Source organism: Lutjanus erythropterus, chromosome 4 (assembly GCF_056507025.1).
Source record: "Lutjanus erythropterus isolate fLutEry1 chromosome 4, fLutEry1.hap2, whole genome shotgun sequence".
Taxonomy (NCBI): domain Eukaryota; kingdom Metazoa; phylum Chordata; class Actinopteri; order Lutjaniformes; family Lutjanidae; genus Lutjanus; species Lutjanus erythropterus.
The window spans coordinates 43,230,617-43,258,146 of record NC_139320.1 but is presented as its reverse complement, the minus strand read 5'-3'; the positions used below and the strand labels follow the sequence as shown (position 1 = coordinate 43,258,146).

General features: G+C 38.6%; 1 protein-coding gene across 2 annotated transcripts; it reads right to left on the bottom strand.

Annotated features, from left to right (window-relative positions):
• Positions 1-759: 759 nt before the first annotated feature.
• On the bottom strand, positions 760-26,899 carry porb (P450 (cytochrome) oxidoreductase b). Of its 2 annotated transcripts, XM_084718081.1 has the most exons (16): positions 26,772-26,899; positions 21,723-21,910; positions 14,410-14,458; positions 13,422-13,550; positions 11,849-12,001; positions 10,003-10,127; positions 9,493-9,582; positions 8,649-8,747; positions 8,227-8,343; positions 7,955-8,073; positions 5,524-5,705; positions 5,175-5,324; positions 3,945-4,212; positions 2,947-3,092; positions 2,250-2,335; positions 760-1,835 (listed from the first exon to the last, which is right to left on the bottom strand). In XM_084718081.1, exons 2-16 carry the CDS (start codon positions 21,899-21,901, stop codon positions 1,691-1,693), a joined length of 2,037 nt encoding a protein of 678 aa, XP_084574207.1. In that variant the 5' UTR covers positions 21,902-21,910; positions 26,772-26,899; the 3' UTR covers positions 760-1,690. The 2 variants fall into 2 exon arrangements, with proteins under 2 accessions (XP_084574207.1, XP_084574206.1); XM_084718080.1 differs by lacking the exons at positions 21,723-21,910; positions 26,772-26,899 and adding an exon at positions 18,015-18,386.
• Positions 26,900-27,530: the final 631 nt, after the last annotated feature.

Here is a 27,530-nt window from a genome sequence, read left to right as displayed (position 1 = left end):
AAGTACTTTCCAAAGCACGACTGGCTGAGCTTCTCCCAAGTCTAAAGCTTCTCCCAAGTCTAAAGCTTCTCTGAGTGTTCACACTGCAACCAGAGCTCACAACACAACACTCCTTAGATTCACTTGATGCAATATTGCCTGCTGTGGTGTCACGTCTACAGTCCGTTAATAAATCAAATGAAAGTTACAGACATCTCAAGACGGTGAAACTGAAAGAGCTTCATCAATTTTGAATTTAAATCTTCATGTTCACAGTGGAATTAGATTCTGTACATCCAGAGGTCGGGAGCAGTGAGTCGCTGTCCCACAAAACAGATGTTCCACTCTGAGCCGTTTACAAAGCTGCACAGCCAAACAGATTGATTTATTAATATAATCTAATCAGAATTACAAGATGTCTCTTTGCTGCATTTGCAAAGTAAGCTTCATGATATGAGTTCTTACATTTCACCCCCAGAGCTGCAGTCAAACACCAAATTACACAAATTCATTCATAGAGTTCCACAGGGATGACGTTAGCCCATTAAAGTTAGCATTGCACTAGCTCCCTCTATAAAAAGCCAGAGGGATTTTTCCACTGGATCTTGGGTACCACTGAGCCTTCAACCATCACAACATCATGATATAAAACTCTTTTGTATTGCAACCGAGTTGCCGTATGGCAGGAATTGTTGAAGTTTGGTTTTGGACAAAAAGAAGCTGCTGTTTCTGATGATTGCACTAACAACATTTTGTCTCCATGTCCTGATTATTATTCCATATTAAACCTGCTCAGTTAGACAAACCAATGTCACTTGGTCACATTGGTGGCAGCAGTGCGTCTTTTCTGTGAACTGCTCTTCAGTGTGTTTCTTTCAATCACGCCATTGTTACTTGCACTATTGTTTTCTTCGCTTAGCATCCTCAGTATGGCTAGCCGGCTAACGATGTTTCAAGCTTCAAAAGCCAAACAAAAGTCAGTTACAGACATGTGGTGGGTTAAGACAACATCATTGTACGTTGTGTTGTTGCACTGTGTATATCGCCAATTCAGTAAAAATCCCCTATCCCTCTCACAGTAAAAAGCAAATGTTTGGCTATAAATGAAGTACAGCACGGTCGCAGGAACTCATGCCAGCACCATGAAGCGACTAGTGTTCACCATGATGTTTAATATCCTTGATAACCTCTGTAGTCTCATTTGTTAGCAACCACCTTTTAAAGATATAAAAGCTTCATAATTCAATTTAAACCAAAATGTGAAAATCTCTTAAGCTCGTGTTAACCACAGACGTTATTTCAGGCATCAAACCAAAAAGGAGGCGAAGGAACTGGAGGTGCAAATGTGCCAACTCATTTCTAGGTTTATTCTTGCAGCATTCTATTCATATCTGAGACTCTTATTGGTTTCTGTAAAACAGACAGGGGTAACTGTCCACGGCTCAAGTGAGGACCCCTGCAGACACAGCCTGGTGGTCCAGATACATAGTGAAGTATACATAGGAAACTACTGAATGCATTTATTATCAAAACCTGCTGAGGTAGGGTTTGCCTCATGATCTTCTGCTACCTGCGGCTCTCATGAACCAGGGTGATGAACAAATGTTAAATGTTTCTTTATATTCAGTCCTGATAAAACAGACATACAGTAAAAATAGAAAATTTCAAATCACCACTTGAGTAGTGAGACTGAGGCCGAGTCTACGCTTCTCTAACTCCAGACATCTTGTGAGTAGCGTCCCTTGGTCATCAGTTTCTTGATGTAATCTGTGGCTTGGGTGCGCGTCATGCCTCCCAGCTCCTCTGCTATCTCATAGAAGGACGTCTGCACGTCTTTCGCCATGTTCCTCGCATCCCTAAGATCAGAAAAGAGATCATTTTAGATGTCTGATCATCTTTGTTTTAGAGCTTTTGTCACCTTGTATATTTTTTGGCAATAAGTGCCCTTAAATAAAAAATAATAATCACCAGCTGATATTCACCTTAAACAAGGTGGAAGTTTTTATTCCCATCTGATGCATTAATCTCACAATCCCAGTAGGAGGAGCCAAAGCACCAAAGGGAAAGTGGGTTTCCATAAAGGTTATTTCAGTATTTTGTTTTCCCCCAGTGGAACTATCTAAATCTATTATATCAAATGGTAAAGTCTGATATCTGCAACATACTGTGTACTGCACAGATGTTTGACAACTCACATTAATTTTTTTTTCACAACATAAATAAAAATGTTAAGGGTCAATCTTATTTTATTGTGAAGTGATGTTACTTACCCACAGACGTAGATATGAGCGTTGTCTGAGTGAATCAGCTTCCAGATGTTCTCCTTACTTTTCTTCAGGAGATGCTGCACGTACACCTTTATTTTTGAAAACAGAAGAAGGAAACATTGTTCATGGGCAAATCTATAAATGTAAAAAGATACACTGTAAGAGCTGTTTTTTGTTTTACTTAAGAACTACAAGTTTGAAATAACAAGTGACGCATTCATCATCACTGAACAGACACACAGGTGTGTGAAAGGACACAGAGAAGAAACTTTTTTTCAACCACTCACTCTCAAGCAAGATTAAGTTGTTTTTTTTTGCAATATTTTTTTTTCCATTGAGCCACAGTCTAAGTTCTTTGAATACTTTGGATCCACATATTGAACACATTCACTCATTCTCATACCAAATTAGTGTGTAAAGTGTTGTAATTAATTTTAAAAAGACAACACAACAGAGACATAAAATCTAAATTATGTGTTATTCCTCATTTACTATTTAACAGGTGTTTCACCAAATGCTAATAATCATGGATAGGGCAGAATTTCTGACCTATACTGCAGGCAATCGAGATGTTTTGGCTTCACTTTTGGGGAGCTGTCATATTGTCCATCTTTACACACAGTCAATGATCTCAGCTGACCTGCAGCTTCTAGCTTCAGCTGTAAGGGGTACTAACAGTGGTGAGGTAAAACAGACGTACCTTGTGTTCCTGGTCTCTGGAGAAAGCAACATTAAGCTGTGTCAGAACTTTGTTCTTCTCTGCCTCCTCTAGCTCTTCCTGGTAGATGAAATCCTCATTCTTATGTCTGCAGCCAAAATACATCACTGTCTCGCCAACCTCCTTTCCTGTAAAACAAAGAGAAACAAAACATTGTTCACTTTTTACTTACTGATTGTTCCACTCAGGCTCTTCTACAGAAAAAAACAGCTGATCAATAATTGTCACAACTGCACACAGGTGTAGCGCTTTTTGTAAGTAACTATTTAAGCATGCACAATTTCTACTTCACTGGGAGAATACGTCTGTCAAACAGTAACACAGATGAGTGAGGTGAGCTAAGGTGAGCTCAGGGAGGACAGAAACCTCCTGTAGAGCAGGAGGACAGAAATTTGCTCAGTCTTGATTTTCAGTATGAATACAGACTGTGAAACTGCCCAACTTTCAGCTCTAATTGAACTAATCATCCATTCAGATTTTAAGGCATGTTGATGTGGGTAAAATACAATGCAAAAATGACTATAATGAGCCACAAAATGGCTATAAAATGTCTCAAAACAACTACAAACTACATCTCCAAGTTTTTTTTTGTCTCAGAGAAAAGAGTTCTGGTTCAGCTGCATCACATCGTTTTGTGTCTCTTTCATTCTGGAAATCTGACGTCTATGTAGGAGGGGTGGGGTTGCTTTTCACATGTCTGTGTCAGGGGCCCATTTCCTCATCATCCATCCGTGGCTGTAAGACAGGCATGTCCAAACTGTTCCATAAAGGGCCGAGTGGCTGCAGGTTTTCATTCCTACCAAGCCGGAGCACACCAGGCTCGACTCATTTAATCACCTGATGTCAGTCTTCAAACAGCTGATTAGTCGAATCAAAAACCTGCAGTCACTCGGCCCTTTATGGAACAGTTTGGACATGCCTGCTGTAAGAAGTCAGACAAACAACGACAACACACCATGGCACACAGTGTCTATAAGTACCTTGTTCTTTGAGCCAGCCCCTCTCCTGGATGAAGCCCATGAAGGGAGCGATTCCTGTCCCCGGGCCGATCATGATCACTGGGTTGGTGGCTTTGAAGGGCAGGCGGAACTGAGACTTGCGGATGTACATGGGAACGGTGGACTTGTGGCCGTTGTCTGTGACCAGTTTGTTCTTTAGCCAGTTGGTGGCAACTCCCTTGTTGACGCGGCCGGTCTTCGTGGTGTACTCCACTACCACGGCACAGATGTGGATGCTGTTGGGGTGAACCTACCGAACAGAGGAAAGTCACCAACAGCCCTCTACTTTAAAAGGGACAGTGTGGATTATTTGATGTGGGGTTGTATGAGGTAGTTATTGATATTCGGTGTACTATCTACAGTAGATGATGGTTGACACGCCCCCAGTTTGGTTCAACAGAGAGGAGTATCAGCACTGATGCTAAACAATGCACTGCTGTGAACAGGGTCAAGAGTTAAAAGTTTTTTAACCACATACAAAAAGATCCACCTTAAAAAAAAACTGTTCAATTGTATCTTATATTTAGAATATTTTCACTGCTTTACTTTGCTGTCAAACAGCCTTTTCTGACTGTAAATTAATGTGATATAAGCCAAGTGTCACTCTGTCCAAACAAACCAAATTCATTGGCAAAATCAGTCATTTTACTACGCAGAACACAGGAGTTGCTGGTCTACTGCTGCCTCAATCTGTAGGTTTGTGTTATTGTGTGACTTTGGCGCAGTAGACTGGTAACACCTGTGTTCTGTGAGGAAAAATTACTGTTCTCATCCATAGACTGGTTTGGACAGAATGATATATACTTTATAGTAACAGCGGTTTCCTGTTGAAAAAGACTGACAGTGGTGAAAATATTCCAAACATAGCGCACACTTAAATTGATATTGTTTTTTGTAAGGTGGGCCTTTTTTTAACTGGTTTAAAAAAAACATGCTGCTGACCCTGTCCACAGCAGTGTGTTATTTAGCTTCTGTGAAGTAACTTGTAACCCAAACTGGGGGCATGACAACCATCATCTACTATAGGTAATATACTGACTATTGATATGTGCCTCTTACCAAATCAAATATTCCTAACTATCCCTTCAATTCTCATATTTAATCATTGTTTTTGTGTGTCTTTGCTGCTACTATTAACCATATCAAAGACAACTTTTAGAAAGTCTGTGACAAAGGATGTGCCCGTCTTGCCTGATTTTAACAGGAACTCACCTTGGAGGAAGAGGCAATGGAATAATAACGAGCCTGGAGACGAGGCAGCAGCTCACACAGGTGGTCAATGGGAGGTCTCAGAGACGGCATGTCCTCCAGGATGGCGAGGATGTTTCTACAGGCATCCAACACCCAATTCTGGTAGAGTGCCTGGACACAAAATCAGCGACAAATCAGCAAAAACATGAAGCATAAGAGGTAGGAAAAAAACACACAGTGCATGTGCCTGTATGCATGGTAAGCCCAGTTAATGATGGGATCGGATGCAACTGCAGCTGTGTTTCTATGACACGTACTATTTGGGGTTAATCATTATTTCAACACCACAGCAAATGAACCTGCCGCTGACCTTTCCCTCCGGGGAAGAAGAAGCCATCTTGCGCATGTTCTCCTGGTCTTTAGGGTCAGAGGCGTATTGCGCCAGCTCATAGAGGACGTTGGTGCGAGGAGGGTGTGTGATGTCCAGGTAGTGCGTGAGCGCTGTGCGGTAGGTGGTGGGGCAGGGGAAAGGGTGCTTCTTGTTGGACTCCTCTGAAAAATAAAGACAGCACATTTTTTATTGGCATGTACAGTGACAAACATGTATGTTGTTGTCAAATGACTATCATACATTTTTAATTACGTTTCAAAAACTGTATCAAGAGCAAAATATAAATATCTTCTCATCTTGTCACCTTGACCCTCAGATGATTTATTTTGTTTCAATAATGTTTAACACATAAATACAGTAATTTAATGTTTGACTAGACATCCCAAAATACACATCTGTACAAGATGTTACAGAGTGATAATCTCAGCAGACTGTGTATTAGGTCCATCATTATTAAGCATTTACTGTCATTTTCAATAATGTTCCCACTGAACAATATCTCCCTTAATTATCACTTACGCAATCGCAAAGTACATCTGATCACCCTCAGAGACAGGAAATATCTTTGAGATTAACACAAAGAAAAAGCTTTACAACCCTATTGGCCAGATGTCTAATACAGACCATGTGGAAATAAACAACACCTCCTGAACAACAGATATTTTAGATTTGATCAGATTGGAAGAGATTCTGCTGGTGTTTTTTTTAATATGTCAAAAGTTGAGCAAACTGAGTTCCTCCATAGTGATCTGACATCATCTGACAGGGTGATGTGGTACTGCAGGCCTTAATATATACGTATGTACTGCACTTTTCACGGTCCGATGGGTTTATTTTGTGTGTTTATGTTCTTTTTTTCATTGTTAGAATATTTCCAGTTATGCTGACTTTCCTTTTTAGCAAAGTGACATTCTCTAAAAAACAATCAATTTTAATTGTTTCATATAGTTCCCATTATTGCATTATATCTGCAAAAGGACAACACAAAGAATTAGTTTACTCTTCTGTAATTCTGTAAATCTGTGGTTTTGCTTCTATGATTGAAGTATTGTAATATAACATGGTACAAGGGCTGTTTACCAATATACTGTTATTACTGTAATTATGAGTCTAATGAGAGACGAGGACAGGAGGGGAGGCATGGAGGGTCAAGCTTGTGCATCTGTTCTTGCTCCCTTATGAGGGTGATTTTTCTTTCAATGCCTTTCTGTGTGCGTGTATCAGGTGCATCACGTGGTTTTCGTGTGCATAGGTTTTGAGACCAATTAAACACAACAGAGACATTCATTTCTGCCTCCTTTTTTTGTGAATATGACGCAATATATCCTCTCTCTCTATACAGAAAAAAAATGTCAATTGCCATGACAATGGTACAAGTGTTTGTTCACTACTCAAAAGTCAAAACTGCTTCACCAATCTGCTCAAAGACTGTAGGCCAACGCTTTAAAAAAACCCCTCTATGAATCAAATGTCTCCTATCATATCCTGAACAGTGAATACAAATTATTACAGAAATGGAGATACAGAATTCGTCTGAAACTCTCCCTTGTACACCAGTCAATCCTAAAAATTAAAAATGGAGCCTCTGTACTGGGGATACTCCCCAATAATAACAGATAGTGATTTTATTTCTTTATTGAGAACTCTACTCTTAACAGCAAAGAAAATTTTAAGAGTTTCCTGATTGAAGCCCCTCAACATACTGCAATGGAGAGACGGGGTGAAAAAAAAGTGAGATTACAAATAAAAATAGGTTGGCTGTGGTCACCTTTAGTACAGGCATCTCTAATCGTGTCTTTTTTAAATTTAGTTAATCCTCAGGGAAAAGCCCCAAAGTATGTTTAGGGAATACTGTAATTATCATATTGCTAATCAACGGTGCCACAGGCTTATGTACTAGAAAAGTTATTACAGCCATTAAAAATGAATAAGTTCATAACAACAATCAGAATGGAAATGAAAAGAATATGAGCTTAAAACAAGTGTAAGTGTATATGCATCTCCATGTTGTATGTTCTTTGTGTTATATGTGTGAATAAAAAAATGAGTTCTTAAAAACATGGAGCCTAATCCCAGATCAAATGTACATTAAAAGGTCCTTGACCATGGTCTTCTTTGACTGTAATGTTGTGTTAAATGCATTTATCTTTGGTCCATGTCTTAATCTGTGTCTTTAGTGTGACGTTGAAAATTGAGCTGCTGTGATGCAAGAAAAATTTCAGACCTGATCTGACAAGAAAGTGATAATCATCACTGAACAATTTTACAGCAATAACATTAATTGCAGTAATATAACAATATCCAGCTCATCGGCACGATACTGCAGGTCTAGATATGAAGGGAGGTTTTCGTGAGAGGGTTTGAGGGACGACTAGTAAAGTCAAGGTGCTTCGCGCTTTCAATGCCATACCGTCAAGGTTGTTGAGAGAGATAACCAAGTCAAGGTCCACTCCAAGGATTTGTCCCAGCTTGTTCACCAATGCTGAATCGTTTGTGGGGAAAACGGCAACATGATCCCCTGACTCATATCTGAAACAACACAGTGTGACAAACTGAGACTCTGACCCGTGTTAATAAAACCCTAAAATGGAGCATGAATCAGCATTTTCATCCAGTTGTACTATGTTAGAGGTATGGAAAAGTAGACATAACAGTTAACTAAATACAATCAACCAGTCTCACCTGATCTTGGAACCTGTTATGTCTAGTTCCAGGTGCATGAGATGTCTATCACCACTTTTGTTCAGTCTGCGATTGACAGTGACTGGAGCCAGGAAAGGGTTTTTCGAATCAAAGGGCCTAAAAATAAAAAAACACTTAAGTGTGAGAATATAATTACTAAATGCTTAAAATCACCACAAAAGAGACATAAAATGTAATGTTTAATTACAACAGGCTGCTTAAATGTGTTTTCCATGTCCACTAGAGGGCAAAAAGCTTAATTTTCACAAAGTGACCTTTGATAAACTTTACTGTTGGTTATGAATGTAGGTGAAATGTGAGCAGACAGCCCTTTAATGATCAACGATTTATGAGTAATCATTATCATATATATATTATTATAATCACTGAGTAATGAACAGCGTCTCTACTACAGTACTTACGGCTTTTGGACCTCAAAACTCTTCAGGCGACCAATCTCTCCCGTGTAGACTTTGTTCATGTTGATGTCAGTGTGCTCCTTCAGCTCGTATTGCCGTATACTATGAGGGGAAAAAAAAATTTAATTAGACCTCTTTAAATGCTGCACAAAGACAGAATGCAATCCAATTTCATTCTTAGTAAAATTAAGTGAAAACTGAAGCAAAGAGGACACCCTTGTTCTTGTTTATTTAGGTTGGAGCATAGCCACATAAGTTAAATAATACGCCATCATTACAAATTGAGACGTGAAACGACCATAAGGACACAGGTCATACAAAAGGGTGGGGTTTACCATAAATCAAATATGTCCTGATTTCACCTTAGTCAAGATATGAACATTTCAAACAAAGAAAAAACAGACAGACTCTGGGTGGAGTATCATTTTAAAACCTACCACACGTGATGCTGATGTGTATAAGTCAAATCTGCAAATAACTGTCTGCTTTAAGATCTTGAACTTTAGTCTGTGATTTATTTCTTCTTAAGTCCTCAGCTGAAGGACTCCATGTGGAAACTTAAGGTCTTCTAAGGTTAGTCTACTGAAGCGATTGCAGCACATCTGAAAATATGGCCAGCATAATGTGAAAATCACCTTTGATCTGGCAAATTTAAAATTTAACCTTTACTTCAGGAGATAGAAGTTAGTGTTAATGTGTCTGCAAGTCATCGTCTGTTTAGTGTTTCCTTTAAGATGGTAAAGAGCTGTCAAAGAAAAGCTTCCGAGTAAAGATAAGACAATTAAAAACTGTGGTAGTTTGGTGATAATTGAACAGCAGTAAAAACTTGAAATGTTTGTGAATGAACCTTGATTCATCTCCTAAGGCTTCCACTCCAAAGTGCTCACAGACAGCCGGCCAGAACTGCTCTCTCCAGGAAACAAAGTCCTCTTCCAGACTGAAAGACAAAACCAGGCCTGTCAGCTGAGCAAAATGTTTGAATTCACACTCGTCCAACAAGTTACACTTCTTATTTACAACAACAACAAAGTATTTTACAAATATACAGATGTACATGTGTTTTACAGGACAAAACAAAACAGCAAAACAAAACATAATTAATTAAATAAATTAAAACAAAATTAAAACTGTCTAGAAGACTAGTGTTCCCAACATGATGAATGTTTTCATTATTACACTCAATACATACTGTCTTAGGGTTAAATGATTTTCTGGTCAAAACTGTAAAATCTGTCCTGAGGGTGCAATTACAGTGAAAGGGCCATTTTATTTGTGCTGCACTGAACACATCCTCATGCTGAGAGAGAAGTTAAGTCATCATATCTTTTCTGGCTCAGAGGAGCAACAGGTCACTTACTTGCCATCGTCGTCTCCTAAACCGAGGTCATAGATGCGTTTGGCCCCAAGTTCTTCCAGTCTTTTATCAACATATTTTCCCATTGCATTGTAGTGTTCATATGTCTTGTTGCCCAAAGCAAATACCTGGAGACAGAATAGGACAGCGTGAGAAATCATCAGTGTGGCCTTGGCTTATTATTCAACCAAAGAAGCAGGAAATAAAAATACTAAGGATCTTTGATTATCCTTGATTTCTAAATTGATTAAACAGGAATTTTAATTCAGACTATTCGACTTGTCTAAAAGTAAGAAAACACTCAAAAAACAGTCAGAATTGAGACCAATGTGTCAGTCAATGAGGGTATCTTTTAAGACTGAGTGGAATCACAGCGTCTGCGGGTAACAATGTCATATTGGTTGTACAAGTAATGCTAACGGTAGGAGTGCTAGCATCATCAGTCAGCTCTGCTTGCAGTTTAACGTCACATGCCTGTGCTGAATGTGTGTTATGCATTGCTCTTGTCAAGTGATTCTGACACAGCTTCATTTCTAGCACGCTGGTTCTACGAGATGCCATCTTTCCCACTTCCTGCTTTCTACCTTGCTGGTTTGCAAGAACCAGCCACTGGCATGACGCAAGGGTGGCAACAGTTAACCAGCACCATACACAACATACAATAAAATATTAATAATTACTTTAACCAACTAGTATTTCTGGTGCCAACCAGCAAAGGCAGCAACGTTTAATCATTTAATCAACTGAATACATAAATTCCTAAAAAAATACATAATTAACTTGTAGTTTTCAGTAACTAGAAGCTGTTAACAATTGATCTAAAAGTTAGTCAATTAACCAATGAACATATTTGACTGCTTGAGTTTAAGGATAAACACATCATCAAGTTGTTGTTGAAATAAAATATAGAATAAAAACAACACGTCTTACAGAAGACTCTGATAAATCTTAGTTACTGTAATATATTTTAGTCGCTCTACTACAGAGCAGAGAACTAACAGATAAAATACAGGATAAATGATGTGACTGTCCCCAAAAACACAACTACATTTCCCACAGTCAAGTTCTTCACTCAAATGAGGCCAGAGGCGCTGCACCCCAACAATGACACACACGCACAGACAGAGCAGACATGACAACACACAAAGCCCTTTCATTCATGATGCACACAAAGCCTGACGCAGCTCATGCTAGTGAAGCCTGTGTGCCGTATGTCAGGAAGACAGATGAGCAAACTGACATAGCGTGATTCATAAAATAAATAAAGGTTGTGAAGCAGCAACAGTGAACAGAATGTGCAAATCCAGCCTGTAAATCCCACTAAGTCAAGCTAGCTATTCAAGTTTCAATGCAAGATTTACCTCTAAAAAATACTGACGGGAAATCATTTGCTTTCTTTAAAAACTGAATGAGGGAACAAAACAGAAGCTAAACAATAAGTGTGCACATTGAAAAACATGTTACACATATACTAGATCAAATGAGCTCACATGATTTTGGCTTGAAATGAAACCAGAGCTGCAACAATGAGTCCGCTAATCGATTAATCAATCCACAGATCATTCATCTGCAGCTATTATCATAAACTACTGAGTCATATTTATGCAAAAATATCAAATGTTTGAGGTTTGTGTGAATGAGCTGCTTTTCTTGGTCTTAAATTAAATAAAATCAAATATCTGGGGGTTTTACGCTGTTGTTCAGACAAAACAAGACATTTGTTGACATCACACTGGGCTCTGGGATATTGCAATGAGCATCAACCTGTTTATACACCAATTCTCTGAAATCAGCTTGTACAAATTTGAAAGACATTATTTGTATACACAATTTCAGCATAAAGACTCACAGTGTAGTTTAGTCCGGAGAGGTCCTCATCATCATTTTCCTGCAGCCAGTCGTAGAAGTCCTGAGCATTATCTGTTGGGTCTCCTTCACCATAGGTGGCCATGCAAAATATGGCGAGGGAGTTTTCGATCTCAGACAAACGGGACAGCTCCCCCTGGAACATGAGACATCAGATTTGCAGACAGTGAGCACAGAACAACTCAGAACTTTAAAGAAACCTCGAGGAGTCTCTAACAGGTTATGAAACGGTATCGATTTAATATTAATCCTCTATATGACCTTAAGAACTAAACAAGACTATCAGCCAGAAGAAACACCTGAGGTCAAAATATTTCACACTTTGCACCATTGTGACTGAACTAGTGTAAACACCTTGATATGAGTGTCTGCCGTCCTGGGTTTTTATGGACTCACTTGTCTGGACATGTTACCATAGCGAATTATAAAAAGAAGAGATCACATTGTCCTGGCAGATACTATAGACCAGTCATTCCCAAACACTGGGTCAGGACTCACAGGTGGTCACAGGAGATTTTAATAATAAAAAGATAATGGAAGAAATTTAGTAGTATCTTAATTATATTCTCATGATGCAGTAGACTAAAATGTTTTATATCATTTTCCCAGTGAGACAAAATGACACCAATGAGATGTCCCGTTAACTCAGCCATTTATTCCTCATTTAGTATTTAACATTTGTACACGTTTGCAATAACATAATCAATATTATGGCTGCAAATAATTTACTGCAGATTAATCTGTCCATTATATTCAAAATTTATTGATCAGTTGTTGGTGGAAATGGTGAAAAATATCGATCTGGCAATAATTTCTACTAACTGATTAGTTGTTTGGTCCATAAAATGTCAGAAAATAATGAAAATCGATTAATTAATCCTGTCACAATCTTGTCAGTTGAAAAATAGGCTAACTAGGAATCAATCTGGCAATAATTTTTCCCTTAATCAACATGTTGTTTGGTCCAGAAAATATCAGAAAATATTGATCAGTGTTTCTTGTTTTAGTAAAGAAACCAGAAAATATTCACTTTAAGAAGCTGAAAGCAGAGAATTTTGACTTTTTTTTTCTTTAAAAATTACTCAAGTTGATTGTGAAAATAGTTGGCGTTTAATTTATTAATCGATTAAATGTTGCAGCTGTAGTCAAAAAGGTGATGTGAAAATTTAAGTGCAAAATGGTGAGGAACGTTCGTTTACGGACAATTGAAGTCTGACCAGGATTTATTAGTAAGGTCTGTTGTGGATTGGGTTCTGAGGGTTTGTCATTCCCTGAAAGTGAGTCCCCAGAAAAAAAGTTTGTGAAACACTGCTATAAACCATTATTTGGCTAATTTACAATCTGCTGTGGGATACTTATTAATAAAATCACAAAAAATGTCATAAATCTCATGTCTGGACAATGTAGGAGAATTACATTATTCCAGACTGTATCACTACCTTATGCACTACACTACCAGAAATTATTCTGACATTTACTGGCAACTATTACGAGCAATAGCCGAATAAATAATTTTAATTTTGAGGTTTGTATGTTCTTCCACTGATGCAAATTACCATGTCATACTCCTCTGGGTCGGCAGCCATTCCTTTCATGCCGTACCGCTGAGCGTCTTTGGACAGTCTGTTAGCAAATTCCTCTGCTGTGCCCGTCTGGGAGCCGTAGAACACGATGATGTTCTTGCCCTGGACAACAAATTGACAGAATAAACATGGTGCATATAAAGGCTTTCTTGAACAACAAGAAGAAAAAGCTCACCCATCTCTCATGTCTAGAGGCTGCTTTATGAAACACAGACTGTGTGCTAGTACAACAGATGCATTAGATTTTTTGCAATTTAACTAAAATATGGAAGACAGAATTTTCTCCACAATCTTGAAATGCTTCATGTGCCAGTTAGACTACTTCTGCATGTGACAGGGAGGTCATACTGGCACAATTATTTCACATCAAATACACACAAATATAACGTACACCTTATCTTTACATAAACAAATAGCTCCATTTGTTCATGTATTTCTGAGAAAATATTTGATGCTTACAATGTTGCCATGATAATCCGTAACACAGAAAAACAGAGACATAATTAAATCGCAGTGAGGGCCAGCGTTCTTCTCTGCCACCATCATGGTATCTGAACTATTTGCAGCAAAACCACATGATTCAAAACCAAAGTCTGTTCTGAAGGCTGGCTTGAAAACAGAAGACCATCAAAGTCAAAACAGTTTTTCTACATCTAGAACTGCATACAGTCAAATCAGCAGGGAGATCATTACAGTCATCATACCAATAAAAAAAATACGACTTAGCATTGTATTTACTGTTGATTTTGACCTATGGCCAATTTTTTTCCGACTTTTCAAATTAAGCCATTTAACATTGTTTATCTGACAGTGCAACTCTGTTTTTTGAAATCATGAGTAATGCTATGGAACAAAAAGCAAAACTGCTCCTTGAGAATGAGCAGACACAGAACATGACTGAAGCAGAAGTGATGGCAAAAGTTAAAAACAAAAAATGCTTGTTAAATGTAACGTGACTCACCATTTTCTTCATTTTCTCAATGAAACTTGTCTCTCTTGTGGTGGGTGCTCTGGAAAAAAAACACAAACAGATTTGACTTGTTAATAAGTAAGTTAAGTGATTAAAAACTACAAACTATTTTGCAATGACAATCCTCACCAAGCGTCATATGTGGAAAATATGGTATAGAAATGGAAATGGAAATGTACTGTCTTTCCACAGAAAACTGTACTGTATCCATAAGTTTAACACTGGGCAGGTAGAAGTACCCCTTAACATTTAAAGGCCTAATTAAATCTCTTGTTTGTAAGTTTGAGCTGAATTTACAACGTAATGAAGAGTGAATTAATGATCTCACCTGATCATAAGTATTTTTCTCATATCTTCACAAACATTACCAGTGTAAACAAACCTTTAGCAGTGCTAGAACACATTAAAAATGAACATTTAGCTCCGTGTTTTTAATAACCGCCAGTCATTAATATGAGTGACAGCAGGCTCTAATTTTGTGTTCTTTCATTTATAGGAGCCAACCCTTTCGTTGACATTTAGATCAATGAATAGAGAATAATGACTCATTTGACAGGAGCAGGTAATACTACAACACTTAAGATAAACATGGGTCAAAGAAGCTATTTGATCTTGTTTTAGGTAAAAAAAGGCCAACAAATTAACAATAGTAGTACATCTAGTTAAGTCAACATTATTATTTACTGACTTCCAGAGAAATTGTCATATGATCATAGTGATCAGAACTGTAAAATGTGTTGGCTGAATTAATGATTCAGAGAAAACTTAAATAAAACACTGAGCAAATTAATCATAGTCAAATTTTTGTTTTTGCCTTCAGATAGCCTTTTTGCTCAGTCCCACAACAAAGCATGACGTGAACAGTTTTTTTTTAAAACAATTACCTTCTAAATAAACATGCAGCACCAATTCTTGGGCAACATGAGCAGCCTGTCTATTCATGGTTTGTGTTGTGTTACAACAGGGAGTAGCAGCGCAGTGACCCAGCAGCCACACAAGCATTAGTCATACAAACTGTGTGTGCAAGCACGTACTAGGCGTCAGCATATATAATGCAATTTTCAATATTAAACAGGATTAGGCGTTTCACTGCCGGTTACACCTTGTGGTAATTCAAAATCATCATCATCATTCAGATTTGTTCAGGAAGTAATTAATGGATGGGAACAGATCAAAACGTGTGACCACAATGTTTGTGACACAGGGAGCAAAATCTATTATCAAGCTAAATAAGAGGCAACACTGCTTCATTCAGCATCAAAGGTCTAAGTGGACAGCTGCGACTCTCTCTGCACTGACACAGGAATAAAAAGGCTATGCATAAGTACAAGCTGAACTAGTGTGCCAGATGAATACATTTTCAGATTTTCCATATCCAAAAGCACAAGAATGTAGAATAGCGAGAGACAATATATTAATTCACTATATTTAACCTAGGGTATATATGAAGTATAAAGGCAATATAAACAAAGATAATCGTATTTCATTTTGTCTCCAACAAACACTTTAGTCAAACAATTTACAACCTACAGAATCCATCCACAGTGGAGCGGTGTGCAGAGTGCACGCATGTGGGACTAATGTCCAGTATGCCATAAAAATGGCCCTCTGCACACAGACACACAGCAAAGCATAAATTCCTGATCAAAGTTTGAAACGAGTCTTTGCCCCAAAGCTGAAGCATTCCCGACAGCCTGAGCAGGATCTGCCTGAACTGTTATCAGCCGAGAGCGTCCGCCTCGCCGGCCCCACCATCATTCAACAGGAAGGCGTTTCTCTGCATCATCAGCAGAAAATAGACAAATTATCAGAGTTCAAAACCTATGCAGCATCTGAATTAGGGGTGTTTAATCATTGCACAGCTTTGTTAAATACTCAATTCTCATTGGTCACTTACAGCATTCTAAGGTTTGTTATTTCTGTATAGCAGACTGTTGCTATGAATAACAGACATGATCAGAGACTCTGCAGGAGCAATAAAATAATTTTAAAGTTAATATCTTGCATGAAATTACTGTTTTTCTAAGTAAGTAGACCCCTTCAAGGTGATTCAAGACCCCTCCGTTTCATGTCAGGGTTTATTTTGCAATAATGCTCACTATACATTATCCCTTCCACATTGATTGATTAATTATTGTTAAGAATTTAACAGATGAAACATCACTAATCAATAATGTATGGTTTGTGTATCATTTCTCCAGAGGTTTTCTCATGGTTTGGTTTATTCTATGTTGCTAGTCTAGAAATGCCAGTAACTGCACCCAATTTGACATTATTTTGTTGTATATCTGCCGCCAAACTGTATAAATAAAACTTAAACTGAGACAAAGACGTGTGTTTTGGAGGAAACCATTAGAGGAGAGAGAAGGAGATGCTCAGCTGCTCTGATGCACTTCCATCACTCTGGCTTTGATGTCACTGTTGTGTATCACTTTGCAAGTGATGCAAGCGTCAGCTTGAGCGGCCACAGTGTCCATCTGAGACACATCTGTTGATATCCATTTGGAATTGCATGGCTAACCAAATGCGATTTGGATCCAATTTGCAAAAGTTGCATTTCATGTGTTTTTTTTCCTGTCCAGATTCTCTAAAATCAATCTGGATACAATCTGGATATGCCAAAAACATATTTGGGATGGCAGTCTGAACAAGGCTGCAGTTATCTCCAATGTCTTCTACTTTGACTGCAATTACATACAAATGAGCTCATAATCTTGAACATCTTTTCCTTCCTGCAATCATTCCAGTGAAAACACATGAAAACAAACTTTAGCATTTAGTCATTGTTTGAACAGTTTACAGCCAAAAGGTCAGTGATCATCATCTGTATATAGTGTCAAAATCTATTTTCCATTCATTAATCCATCCAGGAACTAAACCTTTCCAAACAAGGACACAGAGTCAGTTCATTCATGCTCTGCAGCTCAGGCTCATACAAACATGGAGGTGATGCTGTGATGCCACAATCAATGGTGATTATTTTTGCTTTACATACTAATCAGCTTGGTGTCATCTGTAACTGTATATTTAACCTGTGTAATTGGATTGCAATTGTGTATTTTTTGTCTCCGTTTTATTGTAAGTTAATGTTCCGGGCTGCTATATCAATTTAATTTCCCTCTTGGGATTAATAAAGCCAGCCATCCATCTTCTTTAAAGACCCCCAGTGACATGGAAGCGCACTCACGCTGTGTTTGTTCACTGACTAAAATGAAACAACGTCGGACACGTGCAACACAATGATAGCTGACATGGTAGCAGTCTTTGAGGAGCTTGTGGAAAAAGGGGAAAAAACAGAAAACCCAATAATTAAATTGGATTTGTAGTCAATCAGATTTTACGACCGTCTGTTACATAACACTTTTGAAACTAATATCTTACCAGCCTAAGCTAGAAACAAGCTAATGACACTGTGTGTAGCATTTGCCTTGGAAACAAGCCACTAGTTCAACACTTCCAAGGTGTCAAAAAAGCACTTACACTCCCATGTGTGAGCTGTACCATCAAACTAAACAGCTGGATTTAACAGCAGCTGGTGGCAAATGCTTAACACCATCTCAAGCCAGCATCATCAAAAGAAAATCACTTTGACTGACCTTTCGGCAGCATCTCTCCTGTCCTCTGGCAGGGAGAAGACGCAGCCCATGGCACGCAGCCCTGTTGCTCCCCGCTGCCACTAGCACCACTGGCTAGGCCACGCCGGGAAGGAACCGCCACGCTCAAAATCAAAAGCAGGGACGTCAACACTCCACAACCAAATGATGGAAAAATAAAAGCCAGTCCAGAAAGGCAGCCAGACGGACACTCGCAGGTTTTGGAAGAGCTGCCTGCCTTCACCATAGAGGCTCCAACACGATCTGAACTCTGCCTCTTCCTGTGCTGCTCTCTGAAACCAGCAGCGTCTGTTCTCCACACACATACACACACACATACACACACAGAGCCTACAAGCCCTGTCAGTGTCTGGCAACGGCTGAGGACACAATGGTGGGAAACTGACTTTCCCATAAAATGTAGCCGAGCTGCACACTTTTGACTCACACACACTGAAACACTCTGGGGCTGAAAATGCCTTCCTCCTCCTCCTCCTCCTCCTCCTCCTCCTTCTCCTCCTCATCCCCGCCCCCTTTTCCTCTCCGGTCTGAAAGGTGTTGGGGGGAACGAAAAAGTCTACAAGATCCATTCTGAGAATTTGGCTGGTTATCAGAGCAACTCCACGGTGGTGGACCATTGAAGAAGGGAGGGAGGGGTAGGGGGGGTCTGTGAATGGTAGTTTTTTTTTTTTTTTTCTGAAGTATCCCCGCCCCCATCTCACTGGAGGAGAGAGGGGAATGTCATCGCTATGGCAACCTCATTTATCATAAAAGGATTCCATTTGTGACATGGCCCTACTCCAATGAGAGCAGAGCAGCTCAGCCCACACACACACACACACACACACACACACACACACACACACACACACACGCTGAAAAGAAAAACAGGGGAGTGGGGGAAAAGAAGAATGAAAAAAAGTAACTCAGGGCAAAGAAAGGGTTGCTTGTCTTTTGCCTCAACTTTCCACCTTTGGAGAGGACTCACAAAAGCAGCTTGGCTCGCCCTCCTCGTTTGCTCTCCAGGGAACTTTCAAAATGGGTTCAGGGCCAAAAACAAAAGCACAGGAAAGACATGGAAGACTACGCCCCCTTCATAACAGTTAGGTAATCACTGCTCCCTTTTAAAGGGGAGGGGGGGACCAGCTTGTGTTGCTCTGTGCTCCCTTCCTGTATTCCCGCCCTGCACAGATGATACACGCTCTTCCCAGGACAACACACTTGCACTACAGGGGTCTCTCCCCCTGTTCTAGCCAACCTCCTGCTTCCAAACAAATGGCCTGGATCTCCATTCACGCAACCACACAGCAAGTGTGGCCGCTGCTGGCCCCTGGCATTTTACTCTGGTGACCAAAAAAGTTGTGTTGTGGTTGGGGAGGGACTAAAAATGTGACCAATGGAAAGAAAGTCCATTGAAGCCAGGCCAGGCCTCCATGACTCCACTGATAAGTGATGAGGGGAGGGATCAGGCAAAGAGAAGCTCACATGCACGGACAGAAAGAGGACAGAGAGTGAGATCAGATAAGTTTCTGAGAGAGGAGAGACTGTGTTAAAGAGCACCGCAATGAGAGAAAAAACAAAGGTCACTACTAGTGGAACATTTACAAGTTTTAAAATCTGTGCACTCTCACACACTTGCTTCAAGGCCCACATAGTGACAGCTCATACACAGAATTTGATAACAGTCCATTTGTCTTATCCCAAATGCCTAGGCTGCACAGTATGCTAAAAAAACCATCATGCTGGATTACTTAACAGATACTGCGATATGATTCACAGTTAGTAGGAATTATTATTTTGTGTCACAATTTTTGTTATCACCGGAAAAAAATATTATTATCATGATGATGTTTGATGATCATGAGTTAGCTGTGGTCTCTACCCAACACACATGATTTCTTGGGAAACAAGAATGTAGGCCAGGACATCTCTACAGCAATACAATACGTCATTACAACGGTGTTTCATGCAGTTTTCCAAAGAAAATACAGCTTTTGTGATTTGGATATTCCATTTGGCCAAACTGACATTCCTGCAATATTTAGATTACTTGTGCAGCCCTACTACCCTTGTAGTTGTCACGATACAAGTGGGTTGCGCAATATTTACTGACTGGCATATGACGATGTCTTAAGTGAAATATCACAATGGATGATGATGATATTGTTGCTGGGTCAAAAAGCTTAAGTGTGTTTAAGAAGAAAATAATAAAAATGACATGGAAACGTACTGCAGTGAACAGCAAAAGCAGTTCCTTTTTATTCATTCTCCGAAATGTTGGTGTATCCTTCATTTTAATCTTTGATAGAATACTAGTGGTGGTACTTTTAACAGTCAAATTTCACACAGAATAATAAAGACTGGACTTGAAAGAAAATTTAGATCTTTTTTTTTTTTTATAGTTTTGCTACTATAATTAATAGATATTGAACTGTTTTTAAAATGTGGTGTTGAAAAAGTATTGAAGCGTTGATACTTTTGACAACCTAACTACTTTTAACTTCTGGAGATAAACACACCTATTTTCACCATTCTTCACTATGCTCAACTCTAAGCCAAGTCCAGTGATGAAAATATTTATTAAAAAAGTTACCTGTACCAAGATACTCCCCTCAGTCATCAATGAAAATATTTCCTTTCCCAGATTAACATGGAGGAGCTGAGATCAGTAAAAAGTTGCAAGTAAACTTTTATTTTATTATTATAGCGTGAGCTGCCTTAGTAATATGATATTGTAAGAAATAGGACTGACACACTCTGGTCAGGTGGTCATTTGTTTGGTCATTATACACTTATCTGATCAACTTCTCACTGGTTGGACAGTCAGTGGTGTTACTTTATGATTGTTGTTATTATTGTCTGTGGTTGGAGGGACATATGCAGACCAGATGCATTTTATTTTTGTTTGACTGACTGTTTACTGAACATTTACTTGGCTCCAAACCCACTAACAACACGTCAAAGTACCAGCAGCGATCGATATGTCTGACCTAAGAGGACAGAGCTGAGCGGATTAAAAAAAATTAGTTTTGATGACAACATGGGGGTGAATTTTATTCCTCTTAACAGCTTCCTTCATGAGGGTCAATAATGATTCAAGCTCAATGATGGATCAATACTGGTTGTCCATAACCTGACTTTAAACTCAAAAGCTATAAGCCTTTTCATGTTATATGTTGCTTTATAGCACTAGCAGTTAATAACAAATATAAAACATCCAAGTTTTGCATGGCAAGATAAGACAATGTTTACTTTTCTTTTTCAGATTATTTTGTGGGCTCTTGCCCTTATTTTTTGATAGTGACAGCTTAAGATATGACAGGAAAGAGGGTAGAGAGAGAGGGAATGACACACAGCAAATGGACCGCAGGCGGGAGTTGAACCGACAGCCGCTGCAGAGGATCAACAGTCTCAGTACGTGGGGCGCATGCTAAACCAACTGAGCTATAGGAGTGACCCATGTATACTTTTCTTTATTTTACCTTTTCTCTTCAAAAGATTTGCAAAACACTCTGTCTGTTTTTGACAAATTATTGTTAATGGAAGACAAAATATGCTACAAATAAAGGTAAAGATTTTTTTAATCGACTAAATATAGTCATATAAAAGATACAATATATGCTCTTAATTTGTTTCTTTAACTTTTAGCAGCTTTCTTTTTTTTCTCCTGAAGATGTAATCAGATGTGAAGAGGAATCTGGTAATACTCACGGTGTGTCGAGCTTCTTGAATTCGGGGATGGGCTCAGGCTTCTTGCGGGACATGAACCAATAAATAACGAGGCCGATAATCAGGGAGAAGAGGAAGATGTCCAGGTTGCTGAAAAGAGGCTCCTCTTCATCCACCATGGGCTCGGTGTGGGTTGTGGTCTCAGTTTCCATGTCTGCCATGTTGACACTCTACATTGGAACAGAACGAACACTGCTATAAGACCAATCTACCATGTTTAATTTATAAGATAATCACTATAGTACAATAATTATCATTCATTCATTCATTTTCTGCAACCACTTACTCCCAAAGGGTCACGGGTACAATAATTATATACAGGCTATAGTTTGGGGTTTATGTTCCACTAAATGTCTTTCATATACTGACTACTGCCTGTTTTCCACTCTGTGTGATGAATATGTTTTATATAATAATAATAAATAACAAAAAACTTTATTTATATAGCATCTTTCATACAAAAACATGCAGCCCAAAGTGCAAAAAACCTAAAAAAGGAATAAAAATAGGAAAAATAACAATTAAATTAAGAATTCATTTCAACTAAACCAGAGCTGGCAATAGTTATTATCCATCCATTAACCATTATTTCTGTCTCTTTCAAGTTCCAAAGAAAATGACAATGTTCCAATTCCAGTTTCACAAAGGGAGACTGGTTGGGTTGGCGAGACCAGTAAAACAGACGTTTCTGTTTAACAAAATTGTAGGGATCCTTTCTATTTTGTCATATTACAGTATAATACCTGAGCGTGTCAGTGGCAAAAACGAGCTCAAATAAACAAGCGAACATCATCCGTCCTGCTCACTCTGTCGATGCCCCCTGGAGAGGTGGCTGACAACACGTCACTTGGTCACTTTTGCTCCATTTTTAAATCACTCTTAGTTTTGTGGTTTGTGGTGATTTAAAGACTTGGTGTGTCCAATTTACAGCCTGCCGTGCTGTTGCACTGCTCTGTGAACAGAGCCTAAATGTGTCTACGAACCCCTCATTGCACTTCCACTTATCAATTAACCACTGGTGCATGTTGTCACAAGGGTTCTTTTAATAAATGCAGCAGCTAATATAAAAACATATTCATGACTCCCATTATTCATACATCCTCATTGAAATGCTATCCCTGTGCATTTTGTAAGCTTCTCTCTGTTGTATCCTGTTTTTGTAATGCACACTGACCAAAAAAACAGGGAAACAAAAAGTATTCTCAACTTGAAGAGTCTCAGTCGACTGAACAGTCTCTGACTGATGATTCAAATCTTCAGCTCAGGGGACAGTCCTACTGGCTAGGCTGTAACATATAAGTTACAGGGACAGCAAACAATAATTTAAAATATGCACTTTCAAAACATGATTCCGTAATACAGTCCCCGGGTAAAAAATTCCAGCTGAACAAAACTGAGAACACTGGCCTAAAACTGGTTAAACTTCTGCACAGAACAATATGATTGCTAACACATGTGAGCAATATTCTACATGCCATACCATACAATGATGGCTTTTGTGCCAGCAGTACTGGACAATTAGCTCAACATGCTATAAGACTGTGACCCACAGGTTTCCATACATGAGGAATTCCTTGTCATACATTGACAGCAGCAGCTCTTTTCACACTGATCACCAAAGGACTTGATGTTCTGAGGTCTCAGATTTCAATTTCGTTCAAAGAGCGAAAAACAATGAGACGGGATCAGGTTGACATTGATCCGTTAAACTGGCTAAGCCACATCTACAGAACTGTTAGATAGTCATATACACGCTCGCTCAACACAATGCTGTCTCGCTCGCTACAAGACTGCTGACTCACTATATTATGCAAACCACTTCAAATGTTGTGTACAGGAGTGGTACCTGCATCCCAACCCAAGTAGGTACAGAAGTCACAGTGCAATCGGGACTTGTGATAAATACTACGGTTAGATAAAAACCCAAAATGGTAAAAAACAGTTTCTGGTAAATTCCTAATATTTCAATGATATTTTCAGAAATCAGTGAAATGCATCATGTGTAACATTTTCTGCTGGAACATTTTCTTTGATCAGACAATTTCAATCAAAATCAAACATTAAGTTTCAGTTTTTCAGAGCTCATAACAGGACAGTTCCACACACCACATTTGTTACTATGTTTAACTAGTCGGTTAAAATTGTACTCACCATTTTTATAATAGCATCCACTTGTGCCCTTTACCAAATCTATAGCCTGATTAATACTGGATTTTTAAGGCAGATACTGATATTTGAGTCTTTGAAGTCTGATCACAATACATTGGCTGATATTCATATTTTTTGCATAAACGTACATAACATAACTTGATTAAATTGAAGCTTTTCCTCTCAAAGTCAGAAAATTGTGGACAAGATACAGTATGCACTGAGGGGAACATTTTATAGTTGCCAATAACATTAACATGTCAGCGCTCTCTGGTTGCCAAACAGATATAACATTGTTTCTTAACAACATTTTTATTTTGTTTTATTAACAGACATATACACAAATAAGATATATCAACAATAAGCTAATATCACTCAATATAGCTGTCAGGCCAATTTATCAGCAGATAATTTTAATGGAGATTTGGGGGTTCATTAGAGGCTATAACAAAATTATAACATCTATCTTAGAGGCAGCAACTAGGCCAGATTATATTAAAACGATAGTGATGTATCTGCAATAGACACTTCATCAATTGCGGTAAGAAAACTGTTATATAAAATGTTCAACAGGTCTGCTTAGATACAATAAATTACAATAATCAATGCAATAACTGCCATGAAAGCAAAGCACATAAATATGCCCTGACTCATAAACAGCCCATCATATCTCTTGATAATAGAGCGTGCAACAAGTGTCACGCTAAAAGCCAGTCGGTTAACAGGTGTGGTCTTGCACCATCGACATGTGACATGAAAGAAAGAGCACAAGGTACGCACAAGACAACACAAGGTGACAAAATAAGCATAGATGTATGGCAGTGTTTTGTTTTTTTGGTCTATCAAGTTTATTACCCACATACCTTGGTAAATTAAGTACTTAAATTCAAAGAAAGGCAGTTAAATTCATAACAAAGTGGTTAAATTAGACCCCCTTTTCTCTGAATCTTTATTAAAAATAGGTTATTTAATTAAATAATCAATTATTATTATCAACAGACTGAGATGGAACATTTTATTGTGATAATTTTTTAGCAATACTGACCAGCAATACTCAGTTGTTTGTTAGGTGCTCCTAGCTAATCCTGCAATGAACCCTGCCTTCATGAAGGATATTAATATCAGTTTCATTAAATTGGTATCAGCAAACAAGGGACAGAGAGAGAGGGTTGTATGATATGCAACAATAGTTAACGGCTGGAAGTTAACAAGGAACAGCTGCCTTTATGTGGTGTACACTTAAATCATTTGTGGTGTAGCTGAACTCTATTGTGTTATAATGAGAGCTATAATTATATACTTAATAAACTGCCAAATGATGTTAAGTCTGATCATCAAGGAGGTAAATTAATGAACACAACTGCACATCACTTATACATTAGAAAAGTATCTTGTCTCAAAATATTGACTTATTATTATCAATACTGACTTACACATTGACTCTGAATATTATAAAGGATTTCAGTACTCATTGTATTTAGTATTGATACACTGGTACCAGCTGCACTTTATTACTCTGCTGAACAAGTTCCCTTTACCTTTAATTCATTTCTGAGACTAGTTAATGAAATAATTTTGTTTTTTTGCAAGGCCTGATCTAACAAGAAAAAAGCCCAATTGTTTCTTAAAGTGTTAGGTTTCTCATTGTCATAATATAGCTTTATTATATTTATCTTTTAATAAAAATCTAAAATTTTATGCTAGAAATACCTGTATTGTGACCACACCACTTCTGTTGTGATTTAGTATCCATGCTGACCACTTAAATGATCTCCCAGCAGCCCAAATTTAACACACAACAACCTCCTGTCTGAAGTTCGTGGCAATAATTAACAATCAAATAGCAACAATGACAGAAAACCCTATCTACAGGGCAGCACAGGTAACTATTAATTATCTTTGTTTGAAAGAATACATGGAATTTGTAATTATCACAAAGTGTATTTAAGAATGGATTGTCCTTGATGAAGAGAATCCCTTAACCTAGAGCTAGAGAGAAGTGCAAGTCATATATTGACCAATATTTTTACGATCTGGCCAAAGAAAATTTCAAGCACCTCTGACACAGTGTGTAAAGCCACACACTTCACAGACTCACTGTACATATTCACTGAAGCTTGAAGTGTACGCCGACTACTGGCTAACACAGGGTGTATTCAAAATCATGTGAGACTCTGGTAATTTGCCAATAAAGCCGAGTGAAAGAAACTCTTAATAGCTCTATTAGCTGTTGCCACTGGGGATGCAATTGATCAATGAATCTGACATGGTCCAGGTTCACTGCAGTTCATCCCAACAATTCACCTCTTCTGCTGCTGAAAGCAAATAGTTGTGTAACAGTTGAGAGGTGGTGGAGACACCGGTTTCCAACAGCGTGTATGAAGAGCCACGTGTAATGTAGACACCATTAAGTTAAATAATAGCCGAGGAGGTGTTTTTTATTTCTAAAACAATGCTGGGGGTCAGCATAAACGCGGAAGAGATGTCCAAAGATGTCCAGTGGGACTGGGTTTAGGGCCCCGACTATTCCCTGAACTGTGACAACATTGGCTGAAAACATAACACTGTCCAAAATACAGGTTAATTCAGGCAGAAAACATTTTTGGCTTAAAATTAATATGAGCAAAGCGTATTAGTTTTACCCAATTCACGGAAAGGAGATGACTTGCACCAAAGAGATTTGAGTTAGTCCCAATTTGCGTAACACCGGACTCAGCACTTCTTAGCTAACACTTCACTGAAAAAAACGAACATTTCCTCCGTATTTTGAATTTCTCGTTTCGGTGAAAACCTATTATACATAATGTCTAATTCCCAAGCACTGCCACAGACTACAGCTCGATGTAGAACAGTTAAAAGGCGTGAGTTTGGTGTTGTGCTTACCTTCGCCTCCCCTCTTTTGTGTGTCACGCTCACTCCGTGCTCAACGCGGAAGGAAACTTTACGCCATGAAGGATGGAACCAAATCAAGCCTGGCGGCGGGGGTGGACGTTTGTACTTTTGACGCCAAATAAATCTGTTCCAAGAATAAATTCATTTATTTTACAACACTTCACACGTGTGTTTTTAAAGAAATACTTCTGCCAACGTTGACTGAAAAAAATCAGTCTTTTTATTCATAATTTCACCGGTCACGTGTGTCAATATGGACCGGTCTACAAAGGCATTACCTAATGTCACTGAGCGCATGTAACCCGCTATAATAAATAACTGTCGACGTGCAGGAGGCTCAAGGGTCTTGGTTATGTAATGAAGCCAGCGGAACAGACTGTGTAACCCTGACACAGTCAAAGGCAGACTCATCAAACATGTCCTCCTCCACTAAGAAGCGTGTTTATGTCCACGGTACCAAGGACGTAAGAGTCTTTACCTATGTAAAAATGGCAATGCCATTTTATAAAAATACTCTGTTGCAAGTCTTTCTTAAGCAGAGGTTCTGAACTCTTAACACCACAATGTGCTTTTAGTAAAGCCTGGCCGAGACAAGATTTTTGGGAACGATGTTGATATTAGGGAATTAAAAAATCAGATATTTAAGTGTCAGCTGATTTTCTTTATATAGAACATAACATACATAATATGGGATATTCATTATATCTATATGTAGTGAGCCCTCAAACACTTGTGACAAACATATGTAAT